At 39.4% G+C, this 27106-nt stretch overlaps 1 protein-coding gene across 5 annotated transcripts in view; it reads right to left on the minus strand.

Moving 5' to 3' along the window:
- The window catches only part of TTC39B (tetratricopeptide repeat domain 39B), a 140513-nt gene that overhangs the window by 32596 nt on the left and 80811 nt on the right, over positions 1–27106 (minus strand). For all 5 annotated transcript variants that reach the window (XM_082695034.1, XM_082695037.1, XM_082695035.1 and 2 more), the window contains 11 exons: positions 26061–26192; positions 24896–24972; positions 20985–21052; positions 17940–18004; positions 11050–11155; positions 9585–9650; positions 8029–8137; positions 7121–7188; positions 6970–7029; positions 5163–5324; positions 4465–4556 (listed from right to left, as the gene is read on the minus strand). In XM_082695034.1, coding sequence (XP_082551160.1) covers positions 4465–4556; positions 5163–5324; positions 6970–7029; positions 7121–7188; positions 8029–8137; positions 9585–9650; positions 11050–11155; positions 17940–18004; positions 20985–21052; positions 24896–24972; positions 26061–26192 — 1005 coding nt within the window. The remainder of the gene's footprint in view (positions 1–4464; positions 4557–5162; positions 5325–6969; positions 7030–7120; positions 7189–8028; positions 8138–9584; positions 9651–11049; positions 11156–17939; positions 18005–20984; positions 21053–24895; positions 24973–26060; positions 26193–27106) is intronic.

A 27106-nucleotide genomic window follows, 5' to 3' on the forward strand; every position in this document is an offset into this window, starting at 1 on the left:
ATCTTGCCATTTGCAACAATGTGATAGAACTAGAGGGTATTATGCTAAGCAAAATAAGTCAAAGAAAGATAAACACCACATGATTTCACTCATATGTGGAATATAAGAAACAAAACATGAACACAGGGGAAGGGAAGGAAAAGTAAAATAATATGGAAACAGGGAGGTAAACCATAAGAGTCTAATATCTATAGGAAACAAACAGGGTCACTGGAGAAGTGGTGGGGGGATGTGATAATTGGGTGATGGGCATTAAGGAGGGCACTTGAAGTAATAAGCCTGGGTGCTACCTCTGAAACTAATAATATAGTATATGTTAATTAAATTGAATTTAAATTAAAAATTTTAAAATAAATAAAGATAAAAATTGGTAATTTCCATAAGAAAGCAGGAAAAGAACCCAAAGTATTTACTTACACTGTGGGTACTGAGAGAGAAGGAAAGGGGTATATATGAGACCTTTCATATTCTTATCTATTTCTACTTATTCCTATCTATTTCCTAGGATTCCTATCTATTTCCTAGGACACAGATCTATAAGATGATGTGTTTCAAAACATAACTGTCAATTAATGTATACTTAGAGAAAAGGTGTCCCAAACATAGGTTATTTTGAAAATAATTAGCTAAAGACATGCACCATATTTACAAACTCCTTCTTAAAAGCTAAGAAATCCCAATTATGAAATCCACAATCACACAAAAATGAGAGTAGGACAAAGAGACTATGTTCCCATAGCACTTTCTTACACACAAATTTGTAAGTGCACCAAACCAGTTGCTGAGATAATATTCAGGAAAATAAATAGCCAATTACATCACTGAAAGAAAAAGTAAGACAAAACACAGAAAAAATATTCCAGTAAGAGGACAAGATTGTGGTCAGTTCTTTCTGGGCACAATCTGGCAGTATGAATTTTAAAGCAGAACGTCCATGATTTGATGATCAGTAACACCAGTGGAAGAAGCAGCGGACATGTTAAGTGGGGGTTGAGGATGTGGGACAGAAGCAGGCTTTATTACAGGATTTACTTTACAGGAAATCATGTGGTTAAAAGACTGCAGATTCTGTATGAAGAAAACATTCACTGGGCAACTCTCCTCTCATTATCCCAACAAATTCATGCTATCACATAGCAGACCTCAAGCTTTCTCCTGAAAATAGGACTGGTTACATGTTTCACTGAAATTGTGTTTTGGGGTTTTTGTTTTTGTTTTTGTTTTTAAAGATTTTGTTTATTTATTTGAGAGAAAGAGAACAAGTGGGGCGAGGGACATAAAGAGAGGGAGAAGCAGACCCCCTGCTGAGCAGGAGGCCAATAGGACCCTGGGATCATGACCTGAGCTGAAGGCAGACACTTAACGGACTGAGCCACTTAGGCGCCCCAGAAATTGTTCTGATATGGAGAAAACTTAATGTGGAAGAAACAGAGGGAGATTGAAAAGATTTCAATGTATCTTAACAATTTTTTTCATTCCACCAGTTGTTTGTGTGAAGCGAGGACAGTAAGAGGTGACATGAATCCTACCATGGCTTCTGCTGATGTTGATTCTATCTATAGTTAGTACACATGGTATTTTAGTTAAAAAGAGATTTTAGAAAAGATGAAAAGTGCTCTTGTTCATATCTTCAGATTTGCCCTGAAGAGTCTTGAGGGCTCAGCTAAAGATATCTCTGGTAACACGGTCACAGAATGCGGGATTCCATGTGAAAGATCTTGTCATTAGTTATGTTTGAAGAATGTAGCAGAGCTTCTCTGTTCCTGAACTTCCTCATCTCCAGGGATCAGGTCCCCTCTACCACCGCCTCCGGCCCCTGCAGTCCTCTCAGACCACACTTTGGCACCTGTATCTCTTCTACCTCAAAGCACAAATTCAAGCACAGCACTCTGAATACCATTCTCTTCATTCTAATGCGGCTGTACTAGTAAAACTGTGTCAGTCTACTTGCCCTTCAACCTCCCTATGCACAGTCTTCCTCTCTCTCCCTGTCCCTCCATACTCCTGCTTCGATGGCCTGTCCTTTACCGCGGCATGCACTGGCTTCAGTCCTAAACTCCCTCGTCCACTGCCTAGTCACCACATTGGTCCAGCAAAAACCCAACCCTGGAGGAGGTTCAGTGACCATCTCCCCCGCACCTGCACTGCGAGCAGACTGCTATCCCTGTAAATTCAACAGCACCCACCACAAATGGGCCCTTGCACTACCAGCCAGAGGCAGATGCCTCTGCCTCCAGTTTTGTAAGAAAAACACAAGCTAGGAGATGGAGTGCCCTCCTTCTCGTACTCCAGCACAGAAGCTTGCCTGCCTCTGTACCTATATTCCAGACTTCTTCCCTTCAAATACAACAGAAGACAGGGTCCTCCTCCTACATAAAACCATCCATGCCATCAGGGCTTTGGATTCTAACTCCTCCTGCCCTTTGAGGACACTTACAAATCAGTTATCCCATTTCTCACTTCTGTGTGTAACTTTTCATCTGGATCCTTTCCAGTGGTTCTTGAGAATGCTCACAACTCTCCCGTGAAAACGGGTGCTGACACGCCATCATCTCCCTCCAGCACCATTCTCTAGCCTCCCCCTTCTTCGTAGTCAGGATTATCCAGGGATGCACTGATGCTCAACTCTGCATTTCTCTTTCTCGGCTACCTCAGTCGGACTCCCTCATCTACATGAGACCTTATCAGTCCTGTTCAGGTTACCAATGATCCCTGCCACTCTGGCTTATTTTTAAATGAAGACTACGTTCTGTGAGATATGTTTTGAGTCACCCTTAGCCTTCTTTTCTTTTGACCTATAAACAGCCAACTCTTGAACAACATGGATATTAAAGGCACCAACACCTCCCTCCCACATACTCAAAAATCCACATATGGGGTGCCTGGGTGGCTCAGACTTAAGCGGTTGCCTTCAGCTCAAGTCAACATCCTGGTGTCCTGGAAGCAAGCCCCACATTGGGCTCCCTGCTCACTGAGGAGCCTGCTTCTCCCTTCTTGTGTTCCCTCTCTTGCTATGTCTCTCTCTGTCAAGTAAATAAATAAAATCTAAAAAAAAAAAAAAAAACCCACATATAGTTTTTGACTCCCCCAAATTAACTGCTAACTCCCTACTGCTGTCCAGAACCCATATCGATAACATAAACCATTGATTAAAACATATATTGTATGTTGTATGTGTTAAATACCATACTTATACAATAAAGTAGGCTAAAGAAAATGCTATTAAGAAAATCATAAGGATGAGATAATACATTTTCAGTATTGTACTGATCCAAAAAAAAAAAGTCCACATGTAAGTGGATCCACATAGTTCAAACTCATGTTGTTCAAGGGTCAACTGTATCTCAAATGTGGCATGATGTCTTACCAAATTATCACCTTCTGGTTCTTTAATGTGCAGTGCTCCTTCCTGCAATGGGGTTCTCTCTTGTGCTATTCTCTTGGTCTGAAACTGCACCACCACAGCTCCCTGCTGCCTCAGCAGCTCCTACTCCACCTTTAGACACCATCTCAACCATTACTGCCTCTATGTGCATATCCATATTTCTCTTCCCAGTGGGGAATTGGGGGCACTGTGGGTAGCATTGGTGATGCAAATATTATCAGCTTCTGGCTTGAGAATTGTCATCCCAGTCACCAAAAGAGGAAAGAATACTAGGTTTGTCCAGGAAGACTGAACACGGTAAGTTTAAAATGCTTTCAGGGTGCCTGGGTAGCACAGTTGGCAGAGTGTCACACTCTTGGTTTTGGCTCAGGTCATAATCTCGCAGTCCTAGGATCGAGCCCCACATCAGCCTGGGCCTCTCTCTTCTTCTCCCTCTGCTCCTCCCCACCCCTCTCTAAAATAAATCAATAAAATATTTAAAAAATAAGTAAATAAATAATTTTTTTAAATGCTCTCACATCTCCAAGGAAAGGTGACAAATGGGAGCTAGCTGTATGGGTCAGGAGCTCAGTCAGGAAGTCTGAACTAGGATTTAAACGTGGACTGACTAAGATTTCCTAAGGTTGTGGCTCTAAGACATCAACCTTCAATAGCTGATAAAACAGGATGAGCCTACAAAAATACTGAGAAAAAATGGCAACAAAGGCAGTAAGGAAAAAAATTAGTCATGTACTACAATTTTGCCATTATTTGTGTGATAATTTCACTGACGCCTGATTCCACGACAAGGTTATACATGCCACATGGACAGGAGCCCTGCCTGCTTATTCAACACCTTACACGGGACCCTTCACACAGCAGGTGCTCAAAAACAAGGATCAAGAGGATGGGTGGATACTGATCTAAACACAGTTAAACAGAGCAGTTCACAGCAGACCTTCTCTGAGTGTGGTTTTGAAGGGTGTCCTCATCGAACAAGTAGACATTAAAGAAGATATGAAGGTCAAGTATAGGAGAACACTCAGGGGAAAAGAAAGATATATTCAGGATCTTCATTCTAGCAAGAGTTCCTGGCTCACCTGAATAAAGACACTACATCCTCTTTCGTTGCTATGACAGCCTCCTCTGGAAGCATACTCAAAATTGCAGCTTTCAAGAACACATACGTTGCCTGGAGGAAAAGAAGAGAAGCAGCTAGTTATAGGGCATCTCTAGGTATGTGACATTTCTCTCTTGCAAGTCGGGAATGACCTACAAACCATCTAGATGTAACATTTAAAAGGCACTAAAGAAATAAAAGGAAATGAAGTCTTACATTGCTGGTTCCTATTGAGAATAACACTTTTCAGTTAATTTTGGCCATTTTCCTATTATACAATGGTAGCATTGGGGGGCAAGAAAATACATAGAATGAACAAGAAATCATCTCATTTCTCACAAACAGTCCAGAATTAATTTTAATTCTTGTGAAAAGCCTCCTCACCAAAGCATCATAAAATCTACAAAAAAATTATCAAGACTGCTTGATAATTTTTTAAATGTAAATGCATTTCATCCTCAGAGATAAAACCTCTTTGTTGACAAGGACTGTTTGGATGGTTGTTAGAGCATGTTGTGCTAAGGACCGTGCTTATAAGAAAAAGGTACCTAATGCCTACTGACAAATCCCTAAATTGAGAAAGGAGGTTGAAGTCATACTTCTGAACAGTCCCAAAGAAAAAGCATCCTGGACACTTACTAGCAAACAGATAACAGCAACAAAAGCACAGCATTTTACCTTGGACCATTTACTTTCTTTGCAAAGCAGATCAGAATAATAATATGCCTCCATCCAGTTTTGTTGGAATACATATATCCACATCAGCTCCCAGTAACAAAGATGGTGAAATTGTTTCCATTCTTCTTGAACTGAAATGCATTTTCGAAATATCTCTTGTGCCTATAAGTCAATTGCATAAAGCTGATCATCCAGATATTAGACAAGGAGATAATAACCTAATGGAAAAATACATAAATCACTTTGTACAAGAACAACAAAAGCATCTCTCATTAAACCACTCAATGTGATGAGATATGTTCCTTTCCCTACATGAAATGATACAATTAAGTTCTGCCTCTTGCCCTAGCTTCGTAAGGGGGCTGTGGCACTTTATCATGTGGCAGTGGTGAAGTTCCTTCCCAAGGAAGATATAAAATGCAGAGTTCCTTTACCAAAGAACTGAACATAAAGCCAGAACTCCCAGAACTTAAAATATACCTTAAACAAAGTTAAAGGCAAACTGGGAGAAGATATTACTACATCCACAACTCTCCAAAATTAATCCTTATCAACAACTATTTAATAAAATCCATATAAAAAGGACAAACAACTCAATGGGAAAACTGTCAAAGATATGAACAGATAATCAGAGAAAAAGATAAACACATGATAAACATACACATGAAGAAATTTATAAACTGAAAAACATGAATTTAAAAATTGGATTCTTGGGGCACCTGGCTCAGTCAGTTGAGCACCTGACTTTTGGTTTTGGCTCAGATCATGATCTCAGGATCCTGAGATCAAGCCCCACGTAGGGCTCCAAGCTCAGCACAGAGTCTGCTTGACCCTCTCCCTCCCACTCTAGCCCTCCTCCATCCTGCTCTTGCACGAGTATGTACATGCTCTCTCTCCCCCTCCCCCTGAAATAAATAAATAAAATATTTTTAAAACTTAGATTATGTTTTGGTTAGGACATGGGCAAAAATACAACAGATAATGTGCAGAGTTGGCAAAGTGCATTGGAAACAAGTATTCTCACATCTTTATAGGCATGTAGATGGAATAAATTTAGTTATTAACCTTAGTTAGAAGGTCAGCTTGGCTAGATTTATCAAGATGCAAACATCTTTGACCTACAAATCCTGATGATCGGAATCTGTGCATGGAAACATACACATGATGTTTACCACAGCACAGTTATAGTAGAAAAATGTCTATCAATAGTGGACTGCTTCACTAAGTACCACATATCCTCCTCATGGAATAAAATCCAGCCATCAAAATGAATGAGGAAGATTTAGATATACTGACCTGGAAAGAAATCCAAGATGTAAGTAGGGGGGAAAAAAATCAAAGAAAAATATATATGTTTGATTTCATTTGTGTAGAAGAAAATTATTTGTGAGTATACTTATATGAAAAGCCCCACAGTTGTCTTTTTCAAGAGAATTAGTGAATAATTTCCTTTGATGAGGAGTATGTGCAGTACAGTGAAGTTAGTATCTTATGCAGGGGAGAGATTTCAAAGTCAATATGCAATACAGAAACGGATAACTTTCTGAAATTCCTTTAAAGGTGCCCACTTGTATTCTGTATATTCTACCCCGAGCTGCCTCACATACTTAATGTGTAAGTAATAGACTGTATTCGTAATCTATGTAAAGTAGGATACACACATAAAATTAAATTGGGGCATTCTGATAACATATTTTGTCTACATTTCTGTCTAGTGCATATAGCTGAATTTACTTCTGTTGAATGAGTATGACACAACTCCACCTGACAGACAGCTCCCCAAGTTACTCCCCCCACGATAAATTACCTCCTCCACATTCCCTTTCAGCAGCTCTATCCGGGCATGATAAAACAACATGAGGGAGCCCTGGGGAGAAAGGAAGCAGACAGACTGATCAGTGGTCAGCCCTGCCTGACTGCTTATGGCTGGAAATATGCACTTGAAATTCTAAGCATACATTTGGAAACTGCTGGAGGAAGGGCGCGAGGAGATTCTCTGCTTCCACAACATTCACTTCTCCTGTACCTAGAAATTCAATAGGAAAAGCCTCAGTCTTCACGAAATAGGGGAGACACATAAAAGCAATTCTCCACATATTAGTAAATTATAGCAAACACCTATTCGTGGAAAAGATAAGAACTGTTAATTTGGCAAGACAGGGCCTTCCCATGACTTTAGTTTAAGAAAAGCTCTAGGACCAACTAATTCTTAAAAATGGAGGGAGCTGGGGCCCCTGGGGGGCTCAGTCATTAGGGTCTACCTTCGGCTTGGGTCATGATCCCGGGATCCTGGGATCAAGCCCTGCATCGGGCTCCTCGCTTGGCAGGAAGCCTGCTTCTCCCTATCCCACTCCCCCTGCTTGTGTTCCCTCTCTTGCTCTCTCTCTCTCTCTCTGTCAAATAAATAAATAAAATCTTTAAAAAAAAAAAAAATGGAGGGAGTTATTGTTGAGTCCTAACTGGGTTTTCCGGTTTTAACAGCAATATTAACTTAGCCAAAAATTTAATTCTCTACTCAAAAAGATATCTAATATGAATATGCTAAAACAAGTCACCTTAAATTTTACAGAATGTTTTTAGTAGAGAACAGATACAAAATAGTCAGGGAAAGAAAACCTCCACACCCTCTGCCAAATGTTACTATGACAAATGTCACTATTTTTCACCTTGGCTCAAAAAAAAAAGAGAGAAAAAAGTAAACAGATACAGACTACTGGCTCTTGGTGATTTTCTTCCTAATTGTTTTAGTGGAAAAATAATTAACATACAACGTTCTGTTGGTTTTGAGGTTACAATCTAAATTCTTTACTTACTCAGATGAAAGGTAGTCAACTTTCTATGACATAAAACATAATCCAGTCCTTACCAAGTATGAGGGAGATGTAAGTATGAAAAGCTAGTATCGTTAGGCAGCATAGTGGAGATCTCATGCTTCTTCCTGATGCACCTTCCTGTAGCTGCAGGAGGCCCAACTCCTGTGGGAAGCAAACGCCTTTTAGAAGGAGAAAACATGATTGACTCAAAAGTCACATTCAGACACTACAGAGGCCATATTCTTGTATCTCCACCCTCCAAGAAGGTGGAGTTTACTTTTCAAGAGCTTAGAACAGGGACAATGCCTGACCAGAAACAACTTTACATTTTAAACTGGCATGAGATAAATCTCACAAATTCTTTCTTATTATGTGATTCTAGGGAAAGGATAGAGGTACTTCTCATTCCATAGAAACGTTGAATTTCTCTTATAAAAATATTAATTTATTAAAACATCTTGAGGATCAAAGTACAATGCATTATGGTGGGTATGAAAAAATAGAGGGTTTTTTAAAAAAACTTTTTAAATTTAAATTCAATTAATTAACATATAATGTGTTACTGGTTTCCGAGATAGAGGTCAGTGGTTCATCAGTCCTATAGAATACCCAGTGCTCATTACATCACATGCCCTCCTTAATGTCATGAGCAAATACAGGTTTGTCTTCAAAGATCTTTCTATCAAATAGGGAAGACACTACATGAGCACACGGTTGGACTAGAATATGGTGAATGTCATTAGAAAGATGTATGGTTCTGAGTTAGGAGTACATAAGCCTCACTGGGAGAGAGTAAGGGACAGATGGAGGAATAGCTGACATTTATCTCAAACCTAAGGTATGGAGAGGCTCTCACAAGAACTAGGCTGCTGGTTAGGGAGGATATCCAAGATATAGGACAGGAGAAGCACAGAAAACAGAAAAGCACAGGACCAGTGGGGCGAGTGGGTGTGTGGGGTGGGGAGCAACAGCTTCAAATATTTGTTCTCATACAGTTCTCCAAACCTGCCCTCTTCACTAATAGGGATGACTATTTCAGTAAGGCAATCCTGGTAATAGCATATTGAGTGTTAGGTTTAATTAATGTTATACACTACAAAAACAGCCACACAGAAATACAATGAATGAAACAGGGAAAACAAAATTTCCTTGCTTAGTTTTATCATGAAACTTAAACAAGTGCAAGGAAACCTAAAACACCATGACTATTTTTGACCCATGTGAATCATAAAAAGGGAGACATGGAAATCTAGCCTAATTTCCCGGTTTTACAGAACACTCTGGTTGCTAAAAGGTTAAGGAAGCATATTTTAAACACACAAGAGTACCAAAGTCCAGCAAGTAGCCATGTTAGTAACATAACTTTTTATCCCAGAACTTAGGTAACAAAGATAAAAAAAAAAAAAAAAATTAGCTTTCAATAGAAAAACCATCGTAGCTCCTGAAAAGCATGATCAAGACCCCCATGACTTTTTTACTGTCCTGCAAACAAATTGTCAATAATTGTCAGTTATAATTGCTAGTTATGAAGATGTGCTGCACTGTCCTCATATTCAGTAAATAATGTTCTATCTTTCCCTTCAAAATTAAGATAAAATTAAATGTGTACCCTGTTTCCCGAAAATCCTATAAATTCTAGCAGTCTGATAATCCGGGCTGGTAAAAGGGAGAGCATCTGCAAGAAGAAAAAAAAAAAAAAAAAAAAAGTCTATTTGTTAGTATATCTATCTACAGATAAATATTAACCTCCAAACAACTTAAAGGTTTCATGATTCAATAATATGAAATATTAGAACCAAGTCTGAACCACTATACATATCTCAATCATCATATATTGCACATACGGTTAAACATCACTTGTGAATTAATTTCACTTACCTAAGACAATGAACCTAAAAAATTAAAAAACCAACCAACCAAACAAACAACAAGAACAGCAAAATCCCTGCCCTTTTCAGGACGCTGGAGAGAATACTTGCTCTTCTTATATGCAGTGATGAAGTGCTAAGAAGGGAATCCCTCAGTGCCCACTTGCAAACAAGACCCCTTTTTAACATCCTTTTCCAGAAAGCGAGGCTGTTGAATTCTGCATAATATGCAGGCACCACCTAAAAGTGAACAGCACGGCCCTCCAGTTACTTTCTAGAACATCCCTGGGGAACAGTGGGGAGGGGAAATCCAGGCAGGGTAAAAGCAGGTCACCCGCTTGTTCACTTTGCCTAGAAGGAGAAATGGCCATGTGTGTGATTCTATACAGGTTCATCGGCTGGAGCCAATGGTTTGGCTGTTTGGCTGGACGGTCAGGGACTTGGAAGGAATATCATTAGAATGTTAATGACAAGGAAGTCTAAGGAAGAGTATAAACCTCTCCAAATGAGCAAAAAACATGGAGATATCTGTGTTGCAAGTGAATGTTCACCAAAGCCCGACATCAGCAGAGGAGGATCTGAATAATCAAGGGAATAGGATGACCCGTGGTGACTGCCAGCCGGCCTCTTTCCCCAGACACCCCTACTGCTGACTAACTGGGCTCATGAACAAAGTGGCCACGGTGATGTACACAGTCATGTGTATTGTTCCCTTTATCAATGCATTTTCTCATTAATTACAGTCAAACCTTAATAAATTTCAAAATCTCTAAATAACATATTACAATTTGACAAATATCTATTCAAACTTCCACCTCTCTCACAGCATCAAAATCATGCCTCAAGATACATGATTACTGCCTCACCTTTTTCAATTCCAGAGCTACCACTGCTAAAGCCACAATATTTCTGATGTGGAAATGGAACCGGATTCCTTGCTCCTTATTACCAAAAATGTTGCCAGTCCATTCAACATGCTGCCTGCTTCCCCTCCTGTACAATCCAAACCTACTCTAAGCATGTGCAGAACTTTACAACACATACTGGCCAAATCTACCACTGGGTCACAACACAAAAAATTCAATCCCACTCTAGCCATTTGTCAACCAAACCCAGGCAGATGTTCACACACCATAGAGAAGGCACTGGAAACCTTAGGTTCTGTTAAAAAAGCTTCTGGCGGCTATTTTATAATTATTTACTTACCAAATTAAAGGCACCTATTCCAAGCTTGACACCCCCTTCAAATTCATAGAAAAACTGTTGTTCATCTTTATTCTTCTGAATTACATGCAGGATAGAAAGACATTCTCTGGATTGGAGAAAAAAGTTATCACATAAGTTTTATTATGACTCTGAAAATTAATGTGAAGTCAAAATTCACACGGACATGCTGTAAGATAAATGCCATTAGCCAAAATGCTAGGTGATTTTTCAAAGAGGCGACTGTGCTGAGTTTAACCTTAAAGGCTACTTGGGTAAATAGTCATGAAGGAAAAACTAACACACCTATTTCTGCCCTGTTTATCAGGAGCAATCTTCCTGGGCTGAAACGAGACAGGGTTCAAACATCAGCACGCAGGACTCCAGAGCCCCAGGACCACAGGGCTGTGACCTCACAACTTTCCAGCAATGTCTCATAGAAGACTTCCCAGGGGTGCTCCATCCCTTGGTTCCTGTGCATGCTTAAGCAACCCTACTTTCTACCGAGTATCGGAGAAGCTACTGCCAAAAAGATGTGAATTTCAGTGTGATCACCGTGATCTCAAATAGACGAGATAAATTAGAGCTTGCGAGTAGGAAAGACTGAAAAAGGACAGAAAATTCCATCACTGCACCATTTGTCTTTCTTTTTCCTATTCCACCCAAGCAATTCTTTCCTTTTTCTCATTTTAATTTCTTTTCTGTGCCTTTCCCCCCTTCCCTTCATGTCTTCAAAAGGCAAATACTTATTCAGAGAAATGCAAATTAAAACAATGACAAAGATATAAAGCTTGGTAATGAACAGGAATTGCTTACCAAATTGACAAATATTTATTTAAAGGTATTAAGAAATAACCAGATATTAGGTATCACCTTGTGTGATATCCATGGGATATTCTGCAGGACAACTGGCTTGGGCTTTTCAACAACAATCATGAATAGACAGATGGTTCTAGAATAAAAGATACTAAATGGACATAAACATAGGATGCAGGAGACAGTCCTGTGCTATGTCCTGGTACAGACATACCAGCAGTAAAAGAAACCAGGAAAACATGAAGATAGACTCAAGTATTACGTGAAATGAAGATTTATTCACATGGAAAAGCAAAGATCATTAACTGAAAAAAGCAGGTTACAAAAGAGTATGCACATTAAAAAGTACACCTATCTTTAGATTTGGATAGAAAATATTCTGAAATAATATATACTCAGTTTCGCAGACATCATCACTGTGTGAAAAGAATATGGATTCTGTATGTTAATAGCTGCTCATCTACCTTCTCTTATTTTCCTAAATATATGTGTCATTTTCATGATAATAAGAATTATTTTAAATTTTTTTTAATGGAAAACCAGTGCTGGCAAAGGAAAGAACAAATAGACATATTCATCTACTTTGGTAAGAGGTGGTTATAGTATGGAGATTGGCAAACTATGGGAACATAAGCATGTTCATTCATTCTATTATTGTCTATGCTTATACCACACATAGAGTTGAGTAGCCACCACAGAGATCTTATGACCCACTAAGCCAAACATATTTACTATCTAGCCCTTTAAGAAAAAGTTTGCCAAGCCAATTATTTTTGAAAATGATTTTGCAATATATATCAAAAGTCTTAAACACAGGTGTACCTTTCACCCAATAAATCTAATTTTATTCTAAGGAACTAGCAAGGATAAACACAAAACTTACTTATAAGGAGAGATACTGTATTACTATTTATAATGAAAATGTATAAACAAGCTAAACTGGCAACAACAGGAAATTAATTAGGAAGAGAGTCACATGAGTGCATATATTTATACATACACATGGGTAGTGTACCCACATAATAGAATGCTACATAGCCATTAAAATCCATGAACTAAAAATATTTATGAATATTTGACCTAAATTTGTGACATGAAGTGAGAAAGGAAATTTCAAAATGACATGAAGAATATGATTTCATTACATAGAAAGATAGTTATATATGCTCATATGCATGCATTAAGAATGTGAAAATCAAAATATCAACAGGATGGCAGGAGGTAGAAATGATTTTCAGAATTCTTTTCATTTTTAATCAAAATATAAATGTTCTATGTTCTGATAATAGATGATTGTTATAAGATTTTCAAATAACATGGAGAAAGTGTAAGTGACCTGCATAACTATCCCACAGAGAGATGGTCACTGCTATCAGCCTGGTACATAACCTTCTAGGTGGTTTTATGTTTTAGTAAGAATGCAAACTTTAAAAACCACAAATGGGATCATATAGTATATACTGTCCTATGGGTTGTGCTGATGATTTTCTATGAAAATGCATGAGAGCTACCTTATTTTTTAACAAGTGCATATTTTTCTATTTTATAATTTCTTTAACTAAATTCCATTAAGAAATATTTACATTGTTTCCAGATTTTCCATATTATAAACAATGCTGCTAAAAGTATGCTTGTACATTCATCCAGTACTTTTCCTACATCAAGTACTGTAACTATAGTTAATCTATCACAACTATCTTTAGGATAAATTCCTAGAAAAGGGACTTCTGAGATCAAAGGTGATATACATTCTTAATTTTGATACATATTGTTAAAATATCCTTCAGAAAACTCTATCAGTTTAGATTCCCACCAACTTATGAGCTACTAACACTGGCATTTACCCTGAATCATTTATCACATTTCCATTTGTATTTTTTATTACGTGTATTTCGCCCGATGAAAACTGAAATGTTTATTTGGCCAAGTCAGTCTTTTTGGTTCCTGATTTTATGTCACACTCAAAAAGGCTTCTGAAATTGACATCATGTATCTACTGATACCATACACTACTAAAAACACAATATCACTTGTATGGTATTCTTGCCATAGATGCAAAATCTGGATGGAATCATGAAGAAACATTAGATTAGTTCCCACTGAGAGATATTCTACAAAATAACTGCCCAGTATACTTCAAGAATGTCAAGGTCATAAAAATAAAGGACTGAGGGACTCTTCCCGATTAAAAAAGACTGAAGAAACATAACAACTAAATGCAACATCCCCAATCCTGGATTCAATCCTGGACCAGAAAAAGGATATTAGTGGTACAATTAGAGAAATCAGAGTAAAATCAGTGGAGTAATTGATACTACTGTGTCAATGTTAGTTTCTTGGTATTAATAATTATTACTGTGAAAAAATAATTATTACTGTGGTTCTATAAGATATTAACATTTGTGACTCTGAATGAAGAATACATAAAAATTCTTTGTAAAAATTCTGAAGTTATTTCAAAGTGAAAATTTTTAAATAAAAGTGTAAAGGCTTTTGTGTTTTAGGAGCATAAAAATATTTTCCTTCTGTTTACAATAGTCCCATTTTTAAAATATTTTAATATTAGAGGAGCTGGGTGGCTCAGTTAAGCATCTGACTGTTGGTTTCAGCTCAGGTCATGATCTTAGTGTTGTGAGACTGACCCCTGCGTTGGGCTCTGCTCAGCACAGTCTGCTGGAGATTCTTTCTCTCTCCCCTCCTCTACTCCTCCTGAACATGCACACTCACTCTTTTTATCTCAAATAAATAAATAAAGCCTTTTTTAAAATTTTTAATATTAAATCTACATGTAATTTATTTTTATGCTCTTTTTCCAGAATGAAGAGCCAATTTTCCCAAAAAGTATCTATTTTTCCCACTATTCTGAAAGAGACCTATGCATACATAGGAATTTCACTATTTTTAATTCCCAAGTAAATGTCTGTGTGTATGTACAAAAGTAGATGAGTGCACACACTGATACGTTTGTGCCATTTTAAGACTACTTGAATTCAATCTAGTTTTTAAGTTCTGATGCTTAGAAAAGCAATTAGCTCTTTAACATCCTTTTATTATCATCTAAAAAGTATTTCTTTGTTGTCTCAAAGATTTTATTTATTCATGAGAGACAGAGAGAGAGAAAGAGAGAGGGAAACAGAGGCAGAGGGAGAAGCAGGCTTGCCACAGAGCAGGGAGCCCAATGCAGGACTCGATTCCAGGACCCTGGGATCACCACCAGAGCTGCAGAGCTGAAGGCTCTTAACTGACTAAGCTACCCAGGAATCCATAGCATCTAAAAAGTATTTCAAGAGGGGTCTTGGGGTCTTGGGTGGCTCAGTCAGTTAAATGTCTGCCTTCAGCTCAGGTCATGAACCCAGGATCCTGGGATCAAGTCCTGTAACAGGCTCCTTGCTCAGCGGAAACCTGCCTTCCCCCTGCACCACCCTTTGCTTGTGCATGTGCTCTCTCTCTCTCTGTCAAACAAAAGAAAAAAATTTTTTTTAAGAGAAATGATTTCAAGAAGAAAACTAAAAACAATAGTCAATTTCCCAAAACTAGAAAAGCAATTACCTCTTTAACATCCTACCTCCTACCTCCCCCTACCTCCATGATTTTGAATAAAATATAATTTTATGAAATCACTTAGGGTAAAATTATCTCTTAAGATACTAAATCTTGGTTCTGCTCTCACTAATGGGGATCTGCTTTTTCATTCTTTTAAGATTTTATTTATTTGATATAGAGAGAGAGATCACAGGTAGGCAGGGCAGCAGGCAGAGAGAGAGAGGGAAACAGGCTCCCTGCTGAGCAGAGAGTGCTCCCCGCTGAGCAGAGAGCCCCATGTGGGGCTCGATCCCAGGACCCTGAGCCAAAGGCAGAGGCTGAACCCACTGAGCCACCCAGGCACCACCCCCCCCCCGCCTTTTTTGTTAAGGTTTTATTTATTTATTTGACAGACAAATCTCAGGACCCTGAGATCATGACCTGAGCCGAAGGCAGAGGCTTAACCCACTGAGCCACCCAGGTGCCCCTGGGGATCTGCTAATAATGATACACATACTAGCTTATATTAGATTAACTCCCCCCCCCCCCGATAACAATTATAAGCTTTGGAATTTAAATATACATTTAAAATGCATTTTCAGGCACTGGAAAGTGAAAACAAAAAGTAGTAAAAAACTGGAGAAGAGCTGAACTTTGAAAGGTAGGAACATCTCTCACACTAGCTTTATATTTACATGGCTAGTCAGCTGAAGGTACTCTTGAATCCACTCAACGTGGGGTGCCTAGAACTGACACAGAAAGCCACAGTCCTATTATTGGGTCATCTGGGTGGCTCAGCTGGTCAAATGTCCAACTCTCGGTTTCGGCTCTGGTTGTTATCTCATGGGGTCATAAAACTGAGCCCCAGGTCAGGCTAGGTGCTCAGTGCAGGAGTCTGCTTGAAGATTCTCTCCCTCTGTCCCTCCTCCCATGCTTGGGCACACCTCACATGCTCTCGCTCTCTCAAATAAATTAATAAATACATCTTTATGAAAAAATAATTTGACACAGCATTGTGGGGCTTCTAATATATGTAAGTGTGGTATCAAAGAATAGTATAAAAGACAAATGGTCAGTGAAACTATATTTTCACAAAGTTCTTATATTTTATAAGAACTTAAGGGCAGGAGTATATTAACTCTAAGCTAACTGTGATAAGTTAAGAAGGATATTATAATCACTAGAATGATCTTTAAAAAAATTAAAGAGGGCTACAGCTAAGAAAACAACAGAGTGATTACACTGGTAATTTATATTTAAAATTTTAGTAATGCAAAAAAGGCAAAAAAAAGAAGTGAGAAAACCAAACAAGGCAAGAGAACAAGAAAAATGGTAGCCACAAGTATAAACATATCATTTGTCATACTGAATAAAAAAGCAAGACCCAACTATAAGCATCTTTAAGAACTGCAATTTACATATAAAAACAAAGATAGGTTTAAGGAACAAGAATATGTCATGCTACACTTAACACTAATAAAAAAGCATGAGTGGCTATATTAATGTCAAACGAAACAGACTTCTAGACAAATATTTATTATAAGGAGTTCAGTAGAGACATTTCATAATGATAAAAAGGTTAACTCATGGGGTGCCTGGGTTACTCAGTGGGTTAAAGCCTCTGCCTTCAGCTAAGGTCATGATCCTGGGATCCTGGGATCGAGACCCACAACGGGCTCCCTGCTGAGCAGGAAGCCTCCTTCTCCACCACCCTCCCCCCCACCCACCTGCTTGTGATCTCACTCTCTCTGTCAAATAAATAAATAAAATCTTAAAAAAAAAAAAAAAAAGGTTAAGTCATTGGAAAGATAAAATAAAACATATATAAACCTAATAACAGAGGCTCTAAATATACAATGCAAAAACTGACAGAACTAAAGAAAGAAATGGGTGATCCTGAATCAAAGCTGGAGGTTTTTCACTCTGTGAGCAAATGACAGAGCAACTAAAATCAGTAAGGATATAGAAGATATGAACAACAGAATGGTCCATCCTAACTGAGCACTTAAATCACTACAGAAAATTCTATCAAGCAGTGCTGCTCTACAGTCTGGACCAAAGACATACCTGTAACTTTAAATATATAAATTGATATTAGAAGAGAAAAAGTAAGATTATATAATTAGAAATTCTGTCAGTACCTTTTTTCCAGCTATTTTTGTCCAGTTTGCATTTAAACTTAAATTCCGTTGTCCTATAGCACTGAATACACACACAGTAAGCCAAAAAATCAGTGCATTTTTATGAACACCAAATAAAGACTAGTCATACTTTATGAGAATTCTGAAGTACAAATTTGACAGAATACAAGAATCATTTAAAAATGACATCTTAGGAGCACCTGGGTGGCTCAGTGGGTTAAGCCTCTGTTCAGCTTGGGTCATGATATCAGGGTCCCAGGATTGAGCCCCGCATTGGGCTCTCTGCTCAGTGGGGAGCCTGCTTCCCCCTCTCTCTCCGTCTGCCTCTCTGCCTACTTGTGATATCTCTCTCTGTGTCAAATAAATAAGTTAAGAAAAATTCTTTAACAAAAGACATCTTAATTTTTAACTTACTTGTATATTTGGTAGCTTGTCCTAATTTTGAGTCCACCTTTGATGAAGTTGATCATATTTTCATCCTGAAAATAATTCAGTTAAATAATCAGATCATTTAGCAAAAGATTCTTACATGTTAGTTATATATTTGTGTGATTAGAACAAAACTCTATCTTTTGAGGACATAATTTTTAAATTAAAACATTCTTCTTGCTTTACATTTGCAATGTTCTTTTGCAATTTTCCTTCCAACTTGGATGGCAATAAAAAGAATACATTTTAAGCATTACTTCAAGCAAGTAATTAAGGAAGTAATCCTTACCACTTAGTGGCCAAATATGTTAGTCCAAATCTACTGTGATAAACATCACCTAATGCAGAATTTTCTTCTGGGTTCAACAGAATCCAAAATGGGTGATTTAAGGATATTCTCTAAGGACAAACTTTCCAGTCCATCACACTTCAGGAAATGGGCTGATGGTTCTTCTTTTGCACAGTACTTTAGCATTCAGTCTATTTAACACTGCAAATGTCACTTACATAATATTTCTAGAACAAAAATTATTGATCTGGATTCTAAACTGATTGTCACCAATACACAGTTTTTACTTTGGAGGGAAAAAAAGTCATTTCACTTTTCTTTGCCTATGGTCATCAACCATAAAGTGGAGGCAGAGGGCCTAAATGAGTACCATTTTCAGGTTCAGCATTCTAGGATTCCAAGAGAGTTGCTTAATAAATTATATCAAAACCTGCTTAAAAGAAGTTAATCTAACAGTGCTAATGGAGACAGTCCTATATTTCACACTTCTGAGGAGAGTATTTTTCTAGTCTATTGATAATGGAGAGAAACTCTGAAATTTATTTCCTGTGGCATCCTTCTAAAGAAGAGGAAAATTTGCTTTAGCTTACAATTTTCATTAATTATTAAATCTTTAACATTTATATTATTCTAAGAATCAATAAATGCAAAATTCACATGCAACTTAAATGTTTATCTTCTTATTTTAAGGAATCTTATGATTACACAAGTTCCAAGATAGGCCAGGAAAGAACTTCCTAAGTCACATTAAAATCTGCCTCAAATAACAATATTTCGTGTCATGATTCACCGAATATTTACTGAATGCCTATTTTATACCAGGCATCTGAATGAAACATCAGACAAAAGCAATACAAGGTGCTAAGGGCTGGAATCATGCACACAGATGGAGATATGCACAGGATGTCAGGAGAGCGCAGAGCAGGGACGGGGGTGGCATGGAGAGGTCCACAGAAGCTTCCTGGAAGCATTGAGGCTTAAGGCACAGAAAATAACTAGGAAGTGGCCAGATTAAGGAAGGCAAAGCAGATGCGGATCTTGGGAGCCAGAGAAAACTCAAGCAGCAGGAAAAACAAGAAAGCATTAAGGATCATGGCGTGCTTAGCCACCTGGGCTTACAGAAGTCAGCGCTGCCACAGAAGCTTCTACAGAGACAGAACGAAGGAAGAAAGCTACTGCTACCCATGCCACTCAGGTACGCAACACACCTGTCAGTAGCATCTGAGGACATGGGTAAGAGGGGAGGAGGGAGTGTGGGCAAAGACATCAGTTTAGTTTGAAAAAGCCTCCCCCCGCCTCCTTGCTGATATTCTGATACGGAACCACTGCCATAGTCCCTGAGAGCAATTCAATGCTATAGCACAGCAATGACATGGTGACAGTCTCATCTCTGAGAAGGCACTCAGCAGCACAATGGACAACGAGCAGGACGTTAAGAGAAATTAGAGCCAGAGGGTCACTAGGTTGCTGCGCCGTAGAGAAGAGCTGATGAACACCCCCACTAGAACACCCGAGAAGGAAGAGGAAGAGATGCCTCCGCTAAATGTTCACAAAGTCAAAGAAACAGGAGCATTAAACTGGATACGGAGGCATGAGGAAGAGGGAGGAGTCTTGGCTATCTCCCAGATGTTTAATTGCAAGTCCCCACAATATAAAATATGCCTTCAAATCCCAGATTTGATTGTTATAGCCCCATTTGGAAAAAACATGAGAAAAACTGGGGGGCCTCTGTGACTACATTATGTTTACCGAGGCATTAAGAATGTGGTTTTCAACCAGACTTCATAATACATAGGGTTTAAGGAAACAGGGTCATAGACCAGATTGGTTCAATTTTACCAAACCAGAATCCAACCTAAGAAGTCCATTTCTAGGAGAAAAAAAAAAGAAAGAAAGAAAGAAAGAAAGAAAGAAAGAAAGAAAGAAAGAAAGAAAACAAAAAAGAACAGCAACTCTCAGTACAATGTAAAACATTGTGATTGAGGAAGAGCTTCAATTTTACAATTGCATTTCTGCCCCCTTACAATCTTGACCCCACCTCTACCCCCAGTGTAACCATCACCGCCACCCATGGGGCCTTAATGTTAAAATCCATGTTTCTTAGAGGCGCTGGAAGATTCAATGTTAGACAAGGCACTGGTTGTAACAGTTCCTAGAAGTCAAATTAAAATGTCCCTTAAAGAAAGGTATTCATGGTTTGATTTAGTGACTTTTTAAAACTGCTCTTCCAAAGGAAGAAATAAAAGCAAAAAAGGGGCAGGAGAGAAGAAGGAGGGGAGAAAATAAAATTGGAAGTATGGATGAAAAGCCTGGTGCTCCAAGCATGCATGCCTGAGCTTTGCTGAAGCATCTGGTGAAAGAAGGGAAGGGGCAAGGATGAAGACGCCTCTTTTGCTCAGGGCCTGTAGCCCTCTACCATTAGCAAATGCACAGAGGGATAATCTCACACCTCTCATACAGAGAAGCATCCAGAAATTCCGTGCCGTAGCTGCAAAACAGTCCCTTTACAAGGCAGTGGTTCCCAACAGACTGAAATTCGAAACAGACTCCAAGTGCATTTGAGTAGGAACAAAGCTCCCTGGGGTCATTTTTCAGTCCAAGTTTATCAGAACAACAAGTATCTTCCATTACAAGTCGAAGTCAAAAGAACTGAAGCACGGACATCGAATGAGCCCCATTTTTCCTATGTAGTACTGGCAGGCTTCCCCGGCGTTACTGATTCGAAGCCAAACATTTATTACCTGCACAAACGTGAGTGCTGCTTTCTGTAGGAGACACTCGGCATAACAGATTTCGGCATGCATTTCCTCTATTAAAAACAAATAAAATGACATTAAGGAAAATCCTATGTCCATAGTAATTGCTCTGAGATGTTCAGGAAAGACTCGCAGCTCCATGAACCCAAGAGAGAAATCTAGGTTGCTTTGGTACTTCCATAAAAGCAGAACGATGACCTCGGTTCTCAGTCCCTTGGCAAGATTTTCCTAGAATGTGTAAAAGGATTTAAGGAAGTCATCTTTGGTCCCACTCAAATATAACCGCAAAAAGTCAGGGGCTTGGCGCCAGAGACCCAAACTCAAGCTCACAAGAAGAAACCAAAATTTAAAAGCACTTAAAAAAAATCACTCTGTAACTTAATAGTAACACAGAAGTTTAACCCAGTTAGAGAGATTGAAAAAAACTATCTTAAATCTATGAATTCTAGCTTCAAAATATGCAGGTATGATCATCCTGGCAATGACTAGACACATCATTGACTTAAGGAGAAAGAGGCAGTGCTCTGGAGCTCTGTGAACAAGTATGGCCCGGCATCCCCAATCATGACTCCTCACACACCGAAGACATGATCTAAAAAGAGCTCACACTAGCACAATTCTAGGCTATTTTGATCGCTGAGCCATCTAGTGCAGGAACGAGGCACTCACAAAAGGGACTCTGTAAAGCTATGTATATCCCAGGGACATATGGAATGCCCCAAACACATGGCCGGGCTTCCCAAACAATACCTTACACTTGCAGAGACTGGGGTGGGAGGGAAATCTTTGCATTTTTACATAAACAAAATCAGCAGATTCCTGTTTTATCCATGGGATGCAAACTGGCATTTTATTTAAGTAAAGGAGCTTGGGGGATTTAACAGCCCGGATTGGGGGAAAGGTTCTGCCGCGTCACGGGCATCCACGTCTCTGCAGCCGGACACCTCGTTCATAGTCTAGCTGGCAACGTCTTCACTTCACAGCTGAAGAATCAAACGAGGAGCTGGGCAGAGCTCACTATGGAGAGTAAGCCCTCGGTTTTTGTTAACTACTTTCTCAGAGACTACTGCCCTTGGTCCACGTTGGGCTTTTTCATAAAAGCTCAGAAAGCAGGACATTTTTATGTGATGTAAATAGCTGAAAAGTAGGGTACTTCCGGTGTTTGTGCGATGCTGTTGGGTCAAAGTGGAGAAGGACTAGCACTGTGTTTCTTTCACGTACACACAGACCCCATGCCCTGTCCCTGCCACCTGACACATGACAGGCTGGTTCTCGCAAACTGGGTGCAATCTCTACCATGCTCACAGGCCAAAGGTCGGACTGACCAAGAAGCAACCAGGCAGCAGAGATCCTTCAATGGCCCGCCTACCGCTGGGGCCAACCTCACAGATGTAGGGCCTGTGCACGTTCTGGTGGCCATCACCAGCCAGGGGCTCGGTCCTTTAGAATGCCTCACCTCTACATGTGCCCCCGTCCCCCAATTTTCTCAGTGTTCGGGGGAATGAAAAGTGGAGCCTTCGATTTTTACAGAGCCACCTGAATTTCCTCTTCTTAGGTTCATTTGCAACAGAGTAGAAAGAGTTCTAGCATTGCTCACTTTGAAAGTCTGCTCAGTGACACAGATTGTGTGTTGGGGGGGAAGGCCGGGGGGCTCATGTGATGAAGCACAGGTATGTAAAGTGAGGAGTGTAAAATAAGTCTGGAAAGGTAAGTCGAGGCTCAACCATGTCAGAGACCGGTAACAACAGGTAACAATGAGTCCGTGCAGAGGTCTGAGCAGAAGGACTGGCTGCCTCAGGGTGAAGTTAAAAATGGACAAACTGGGGCACCTGGGTGGCTCAGTGGGTTAAAGCCTCTGCCTTCAGCTCAGGTCATGATTCCAGAGTCCTGGGATCGAGCCCCACATCGGGCTCCCTGCTTCCAGCCCCCTACCGCCTGCCCCTCTGCCTACTTGTGATCTTTGTCAAATAAATAAATAAAATCTTAAAAAAAAAAAAAATGGACAAACCTCCGAGCAGCCAAAGCATGGGCCACGAAAGCAGAGATAAAAGGCAAGGAAATTTGAACTCTGTCAACCATATGTAAGTGTCCTTCCTGTTAAATCCCTTTCACATCCTAAGTATTGCATTTACATATCTGTTTTTAAAGGAAATTTGAAAACTATTCAGGGCAGTATGCCAGCCCTGAGAGAAGAAAGGGTATGTTCATGTTAAACCCACGAAAAGTTTAATTAAATATACTGATTTCTGCAGACAACCAGCCACTCAAGGATGTAAATGAAAATTACCCAGAGGAAAAACAAATCACATACTAAAGCTACAATGTTGTGACATGCTCCCTTGAACACAAAGTCTGTTCGGGTTGTAGTGACAGCCAAACTCATTAGGAATAAAATGTAACTTAATTTATAAAAGTCACATTCCTTCACTCTGCTTGATTTATATTGGGCAGTCCCCCGTCCTCAAAATTAACCATTTGGCATTTATGAATAGGTACCTTACCAAAACATTTCTTAATTATATTTCCTTAGTCTATGGAAGGAAATAGCTTCATCCTGTGCTAAAATGTTAGCTGAACATGCCTTTGGGTGTAAAAGTCTAAATAAACCTGTTTCTCAGACTATGCTATAGTCACAAGCTAATTTACATTTACTATTTTCTAATTAAGCCTATTTTTTAAAGCAGTTTTAGGTCTGCAGCAAAATTGAGAGGAAGGTATAGAAATTCCCCATGTATCCCTTGCCCCATGTGTGCTTAACCTCCCCTGATGAATTGATGAACTTCCATGGACACATCATGATCACCCAACATCTACAATTCACATTACAGTTCCTTCTTGGTGACGTACATTCTATGGTTTGGACAAATGTATAAAGACATGTATCCATCATTACGATATCTTACAAAGTTTTTTCATTATCCTAAAAATCCCCTGTGTTCCACATACTCATCTGTACACCCCAACCCTGGGCAACCACTGATCTTGTCACAGTTCAACCCTTTCCAGAATGTCATACGCTTGGAATCATATAGCCTGATGCCTTTTCAGATTGGTGTCTTTCACTTAGTAATATGCACTTAAGGTCACTCTGGGTCATTTCATGGCTTGATGGTTCATTTCTTTTCAGTGCTGAATAATACTCCATTTGTCTGGATGGACCACAGTTCATTTATCCACTCACCTACTGAAGGACATCTTGATTGCTTACATGTTTTGGCGATTATAAATAAAGCTGCTGTAAGCATCCACATGCAGATATAAGTTTTCTGCTCCTTTGGGTAAATATTAAGGAGATTGATTGCTGGATTGTATAGTTTTGTAAGAAATTGCCAAACTGTCTCCCTACGTAGCTGTACCATTTTGCATTCCCACAAGCCATGGATAAGGGTTCCTTTCACTCTACATCTCTGCAACATTTGGAGTTTGTGTTTCAGATTATGGAAGTTCTAATAGGTATATAGTAGTATCTCATTGTTTGTTTTCTTTTTTTAATAAGTAAATAAGTCCAGGTTTTCTAAAGTGCCATGTAAAAAAAATTATAAAAAGATAGTAACACAGCACCATCTACTTTCAGGACGTCTCACATAGGAATGATTCAACATTTCCCTCATCCATACGTGAACATTTTGTTCCCTTTTCTACAAGCCTACCAGAGAAAGTGTGGGGTACAGTGGAAAGAACTGTGGCTTGCAGAAAGGCAGATCAGCTTTGAACCCCACTCTGTTATGTGGGGAATCCTAATCCATTAACCCATTACCAGTGGGTGAGTATGATGGGAAAAGGAAAAAGATATTCCATGTCCTTTATATTCCACACTTGCATACTGAATTTTATAAGTATGATCATGTTTTAACTTTTCAAAGACAGGAAAAACTTAATCTTTAAACGGGTCTTACCTTCAGTCAGCTGCTCCAGTGATCCTCTAGAAAGAAGACTTGAGAAAGATTCTACAACTGTACATTTTTTCCTGTATCTGTGGAGAATAAGCAGAAGGGGAGATGGGAAAGAGAAAGAAAAAATGACAATAGATCAGGCCAGGCTCATTTTCCTTTGACATTCATTTTTGTCACAGTCACACCAAAGAGTTAGCAAGGAGAAAACCCTCAGGTCTATAGCACAGGGACCGCACTTTTCCACACTGCACACCCAGCACCCAGCACTGGGCAGGCATCCTGTGGGCACTCCGCCCAGGCTTACTGGACACGTGAGTGGACAAACCCACACAGAACAATGAATGCTAACCCTGCCAAGCACCTTCCCTGATCTGTTGGCTGAAATCAATATTTCTAGGGGAAGAGGCACCTGCAGGTTAAGAATCACTTAGAGGGCAGTTATTTGGAAACTCTCTTCATTTGTAGCGCGGCAACATAATGACACAAGGACATAGTTTCATGTTAAACTTCACCAATGCTAGTTAACAGCTGCTGCTGGGGTCTTGCTATACACACAGAGCAAAGATTAAAATAAAACTGAAAATCCATCTCATTTTCACCAACTGGAAGTGTCCAAATATGTCCTTTTAGACAAATAAAGCTCTCCCTTCTGAATAGGCAGCATCTCCCGTGCTCCACATACTCATCTGTACACTCCAACCCTGGGCAACCACTGATCTGGGACACACTGGCTTGGCAGGCAGTAGCTGAACTCATCCACTCCAGAGAGACCCCTTGAGAGATGCATGCTGCTGACCCCACACATGTCTCCCTCAGTTTTTCTCTGTGGTTCAAGCTACTGAAGGAAGAAAGGAAGGAAGGAAGGAAGGAAGGAAGGAAGGAAGGAAGGAAGGAAGGAAAAGGACAGAAAGAAAGAAGGAAGGGGGGAAAGGCGGAGGTATAGATGTCAAGTGGTTGGCCAAACAAGAATCTACTATAATTCTTAATAGGAAATGTTAACTCTCTTACATGGAACTACATGAGGCCAGGCAGCTTTGGAGTACAAGTCCCTTACTACAATTGGGGCGAACTTCAAATAGAGGTCTCCATCAGCAAACTACACTCGCTTTGTCACACAGACATAAAGTTTTGTAGTTCTATCTCAAGTAGTTATTAACTCAGCTCGTACTTTTGGCAGGTTTGTAATGCGTCCTTCATGGCAGAGATGCCGTTCTGGATGTCCTGTTGCTCAAAGGTCATGACCGCCTGCAACACCACAATAGTACTGTAGCCCAAAGCATGGTACATACTCTCCTTAGCCCTGGGGGCAAAACATAGGGAATTAATACATTCCAGTTAGACTTAAAAGCATGCAGGTCTTGTCTGATACTAATCAGAAGAAATCCTAATAAATGCATATAGTGACTTTGATAGTGATAACTTTTACTCCTACATCATAATCACTGAAATAATACAGACTGAGAAAGGCATGTCGTAAAAAACTCAACTATCAAGGACTTTCCAAATGGAGCCTCCAGAGGCTGCACAGAATGCTCCAGGTTGAAGCAGAAGCCGACAATTGTTTTTCTCTGTTTCAGCACAAGGGGGCAGCCTGCGGACTCTTTTCCTTGAAAACATTTCAAAGCAAACCAATTTTTCCCAGTTGAACACCAGGCAATATACTTACTATCTTCAGCTCTGATATAAGTACTAAAATAAAGGCCACTAGAAATGCATTTTGTGGCAGGGAGATTCTGATACAGAATCCAGAGGCCAAAGGAAAGGAAGATTTTTGCAATGTTAGGTCAACCCCAATGGACCCATGCAAAAGTACGTTTCAGACCTCATATCTAATCTAATCCCATTATCTACAATTCATGATTAAAGTTCTTGACAATTCCAATTACTAAATTATCTGTGAGAGTTACTTGGACTCTTAAGGGCATTGATCAGTGTTAATGGACCACACATCCCAGACTTTCAGGCTGTGAAAACCTCACCATCTCTTTCTCAAAACTTCTCATTAGGTCAATTTGTTGTAAGATTTAAAATGGTAATGCACGATTCTGTTTTTAATTCAAATATAATGCACAATAGCCCACAGCTATGAAAAACAAATGCAAGACACATTATTCTTTTTCCCCATGGAAATAGCCTAAACATCCTTTGGTAATTTGCAGTCTGTCCTGACTAGTGAGGTCACTGGCTGTTTGGAAAAAATCGCAAGGAGTTAGG

The sequence above is a fragment of the Mustela nivalis genome (assembly GCF_964662115.1).
Source record: "Mustela nivalis genome assembly, chromosome: 13".
Lineage (NCBI taxonomy): Eukaryota > Metazoa > Chordata > Mammalia > Carnivora > Mustelidae > Mustela > Mustela nivalis.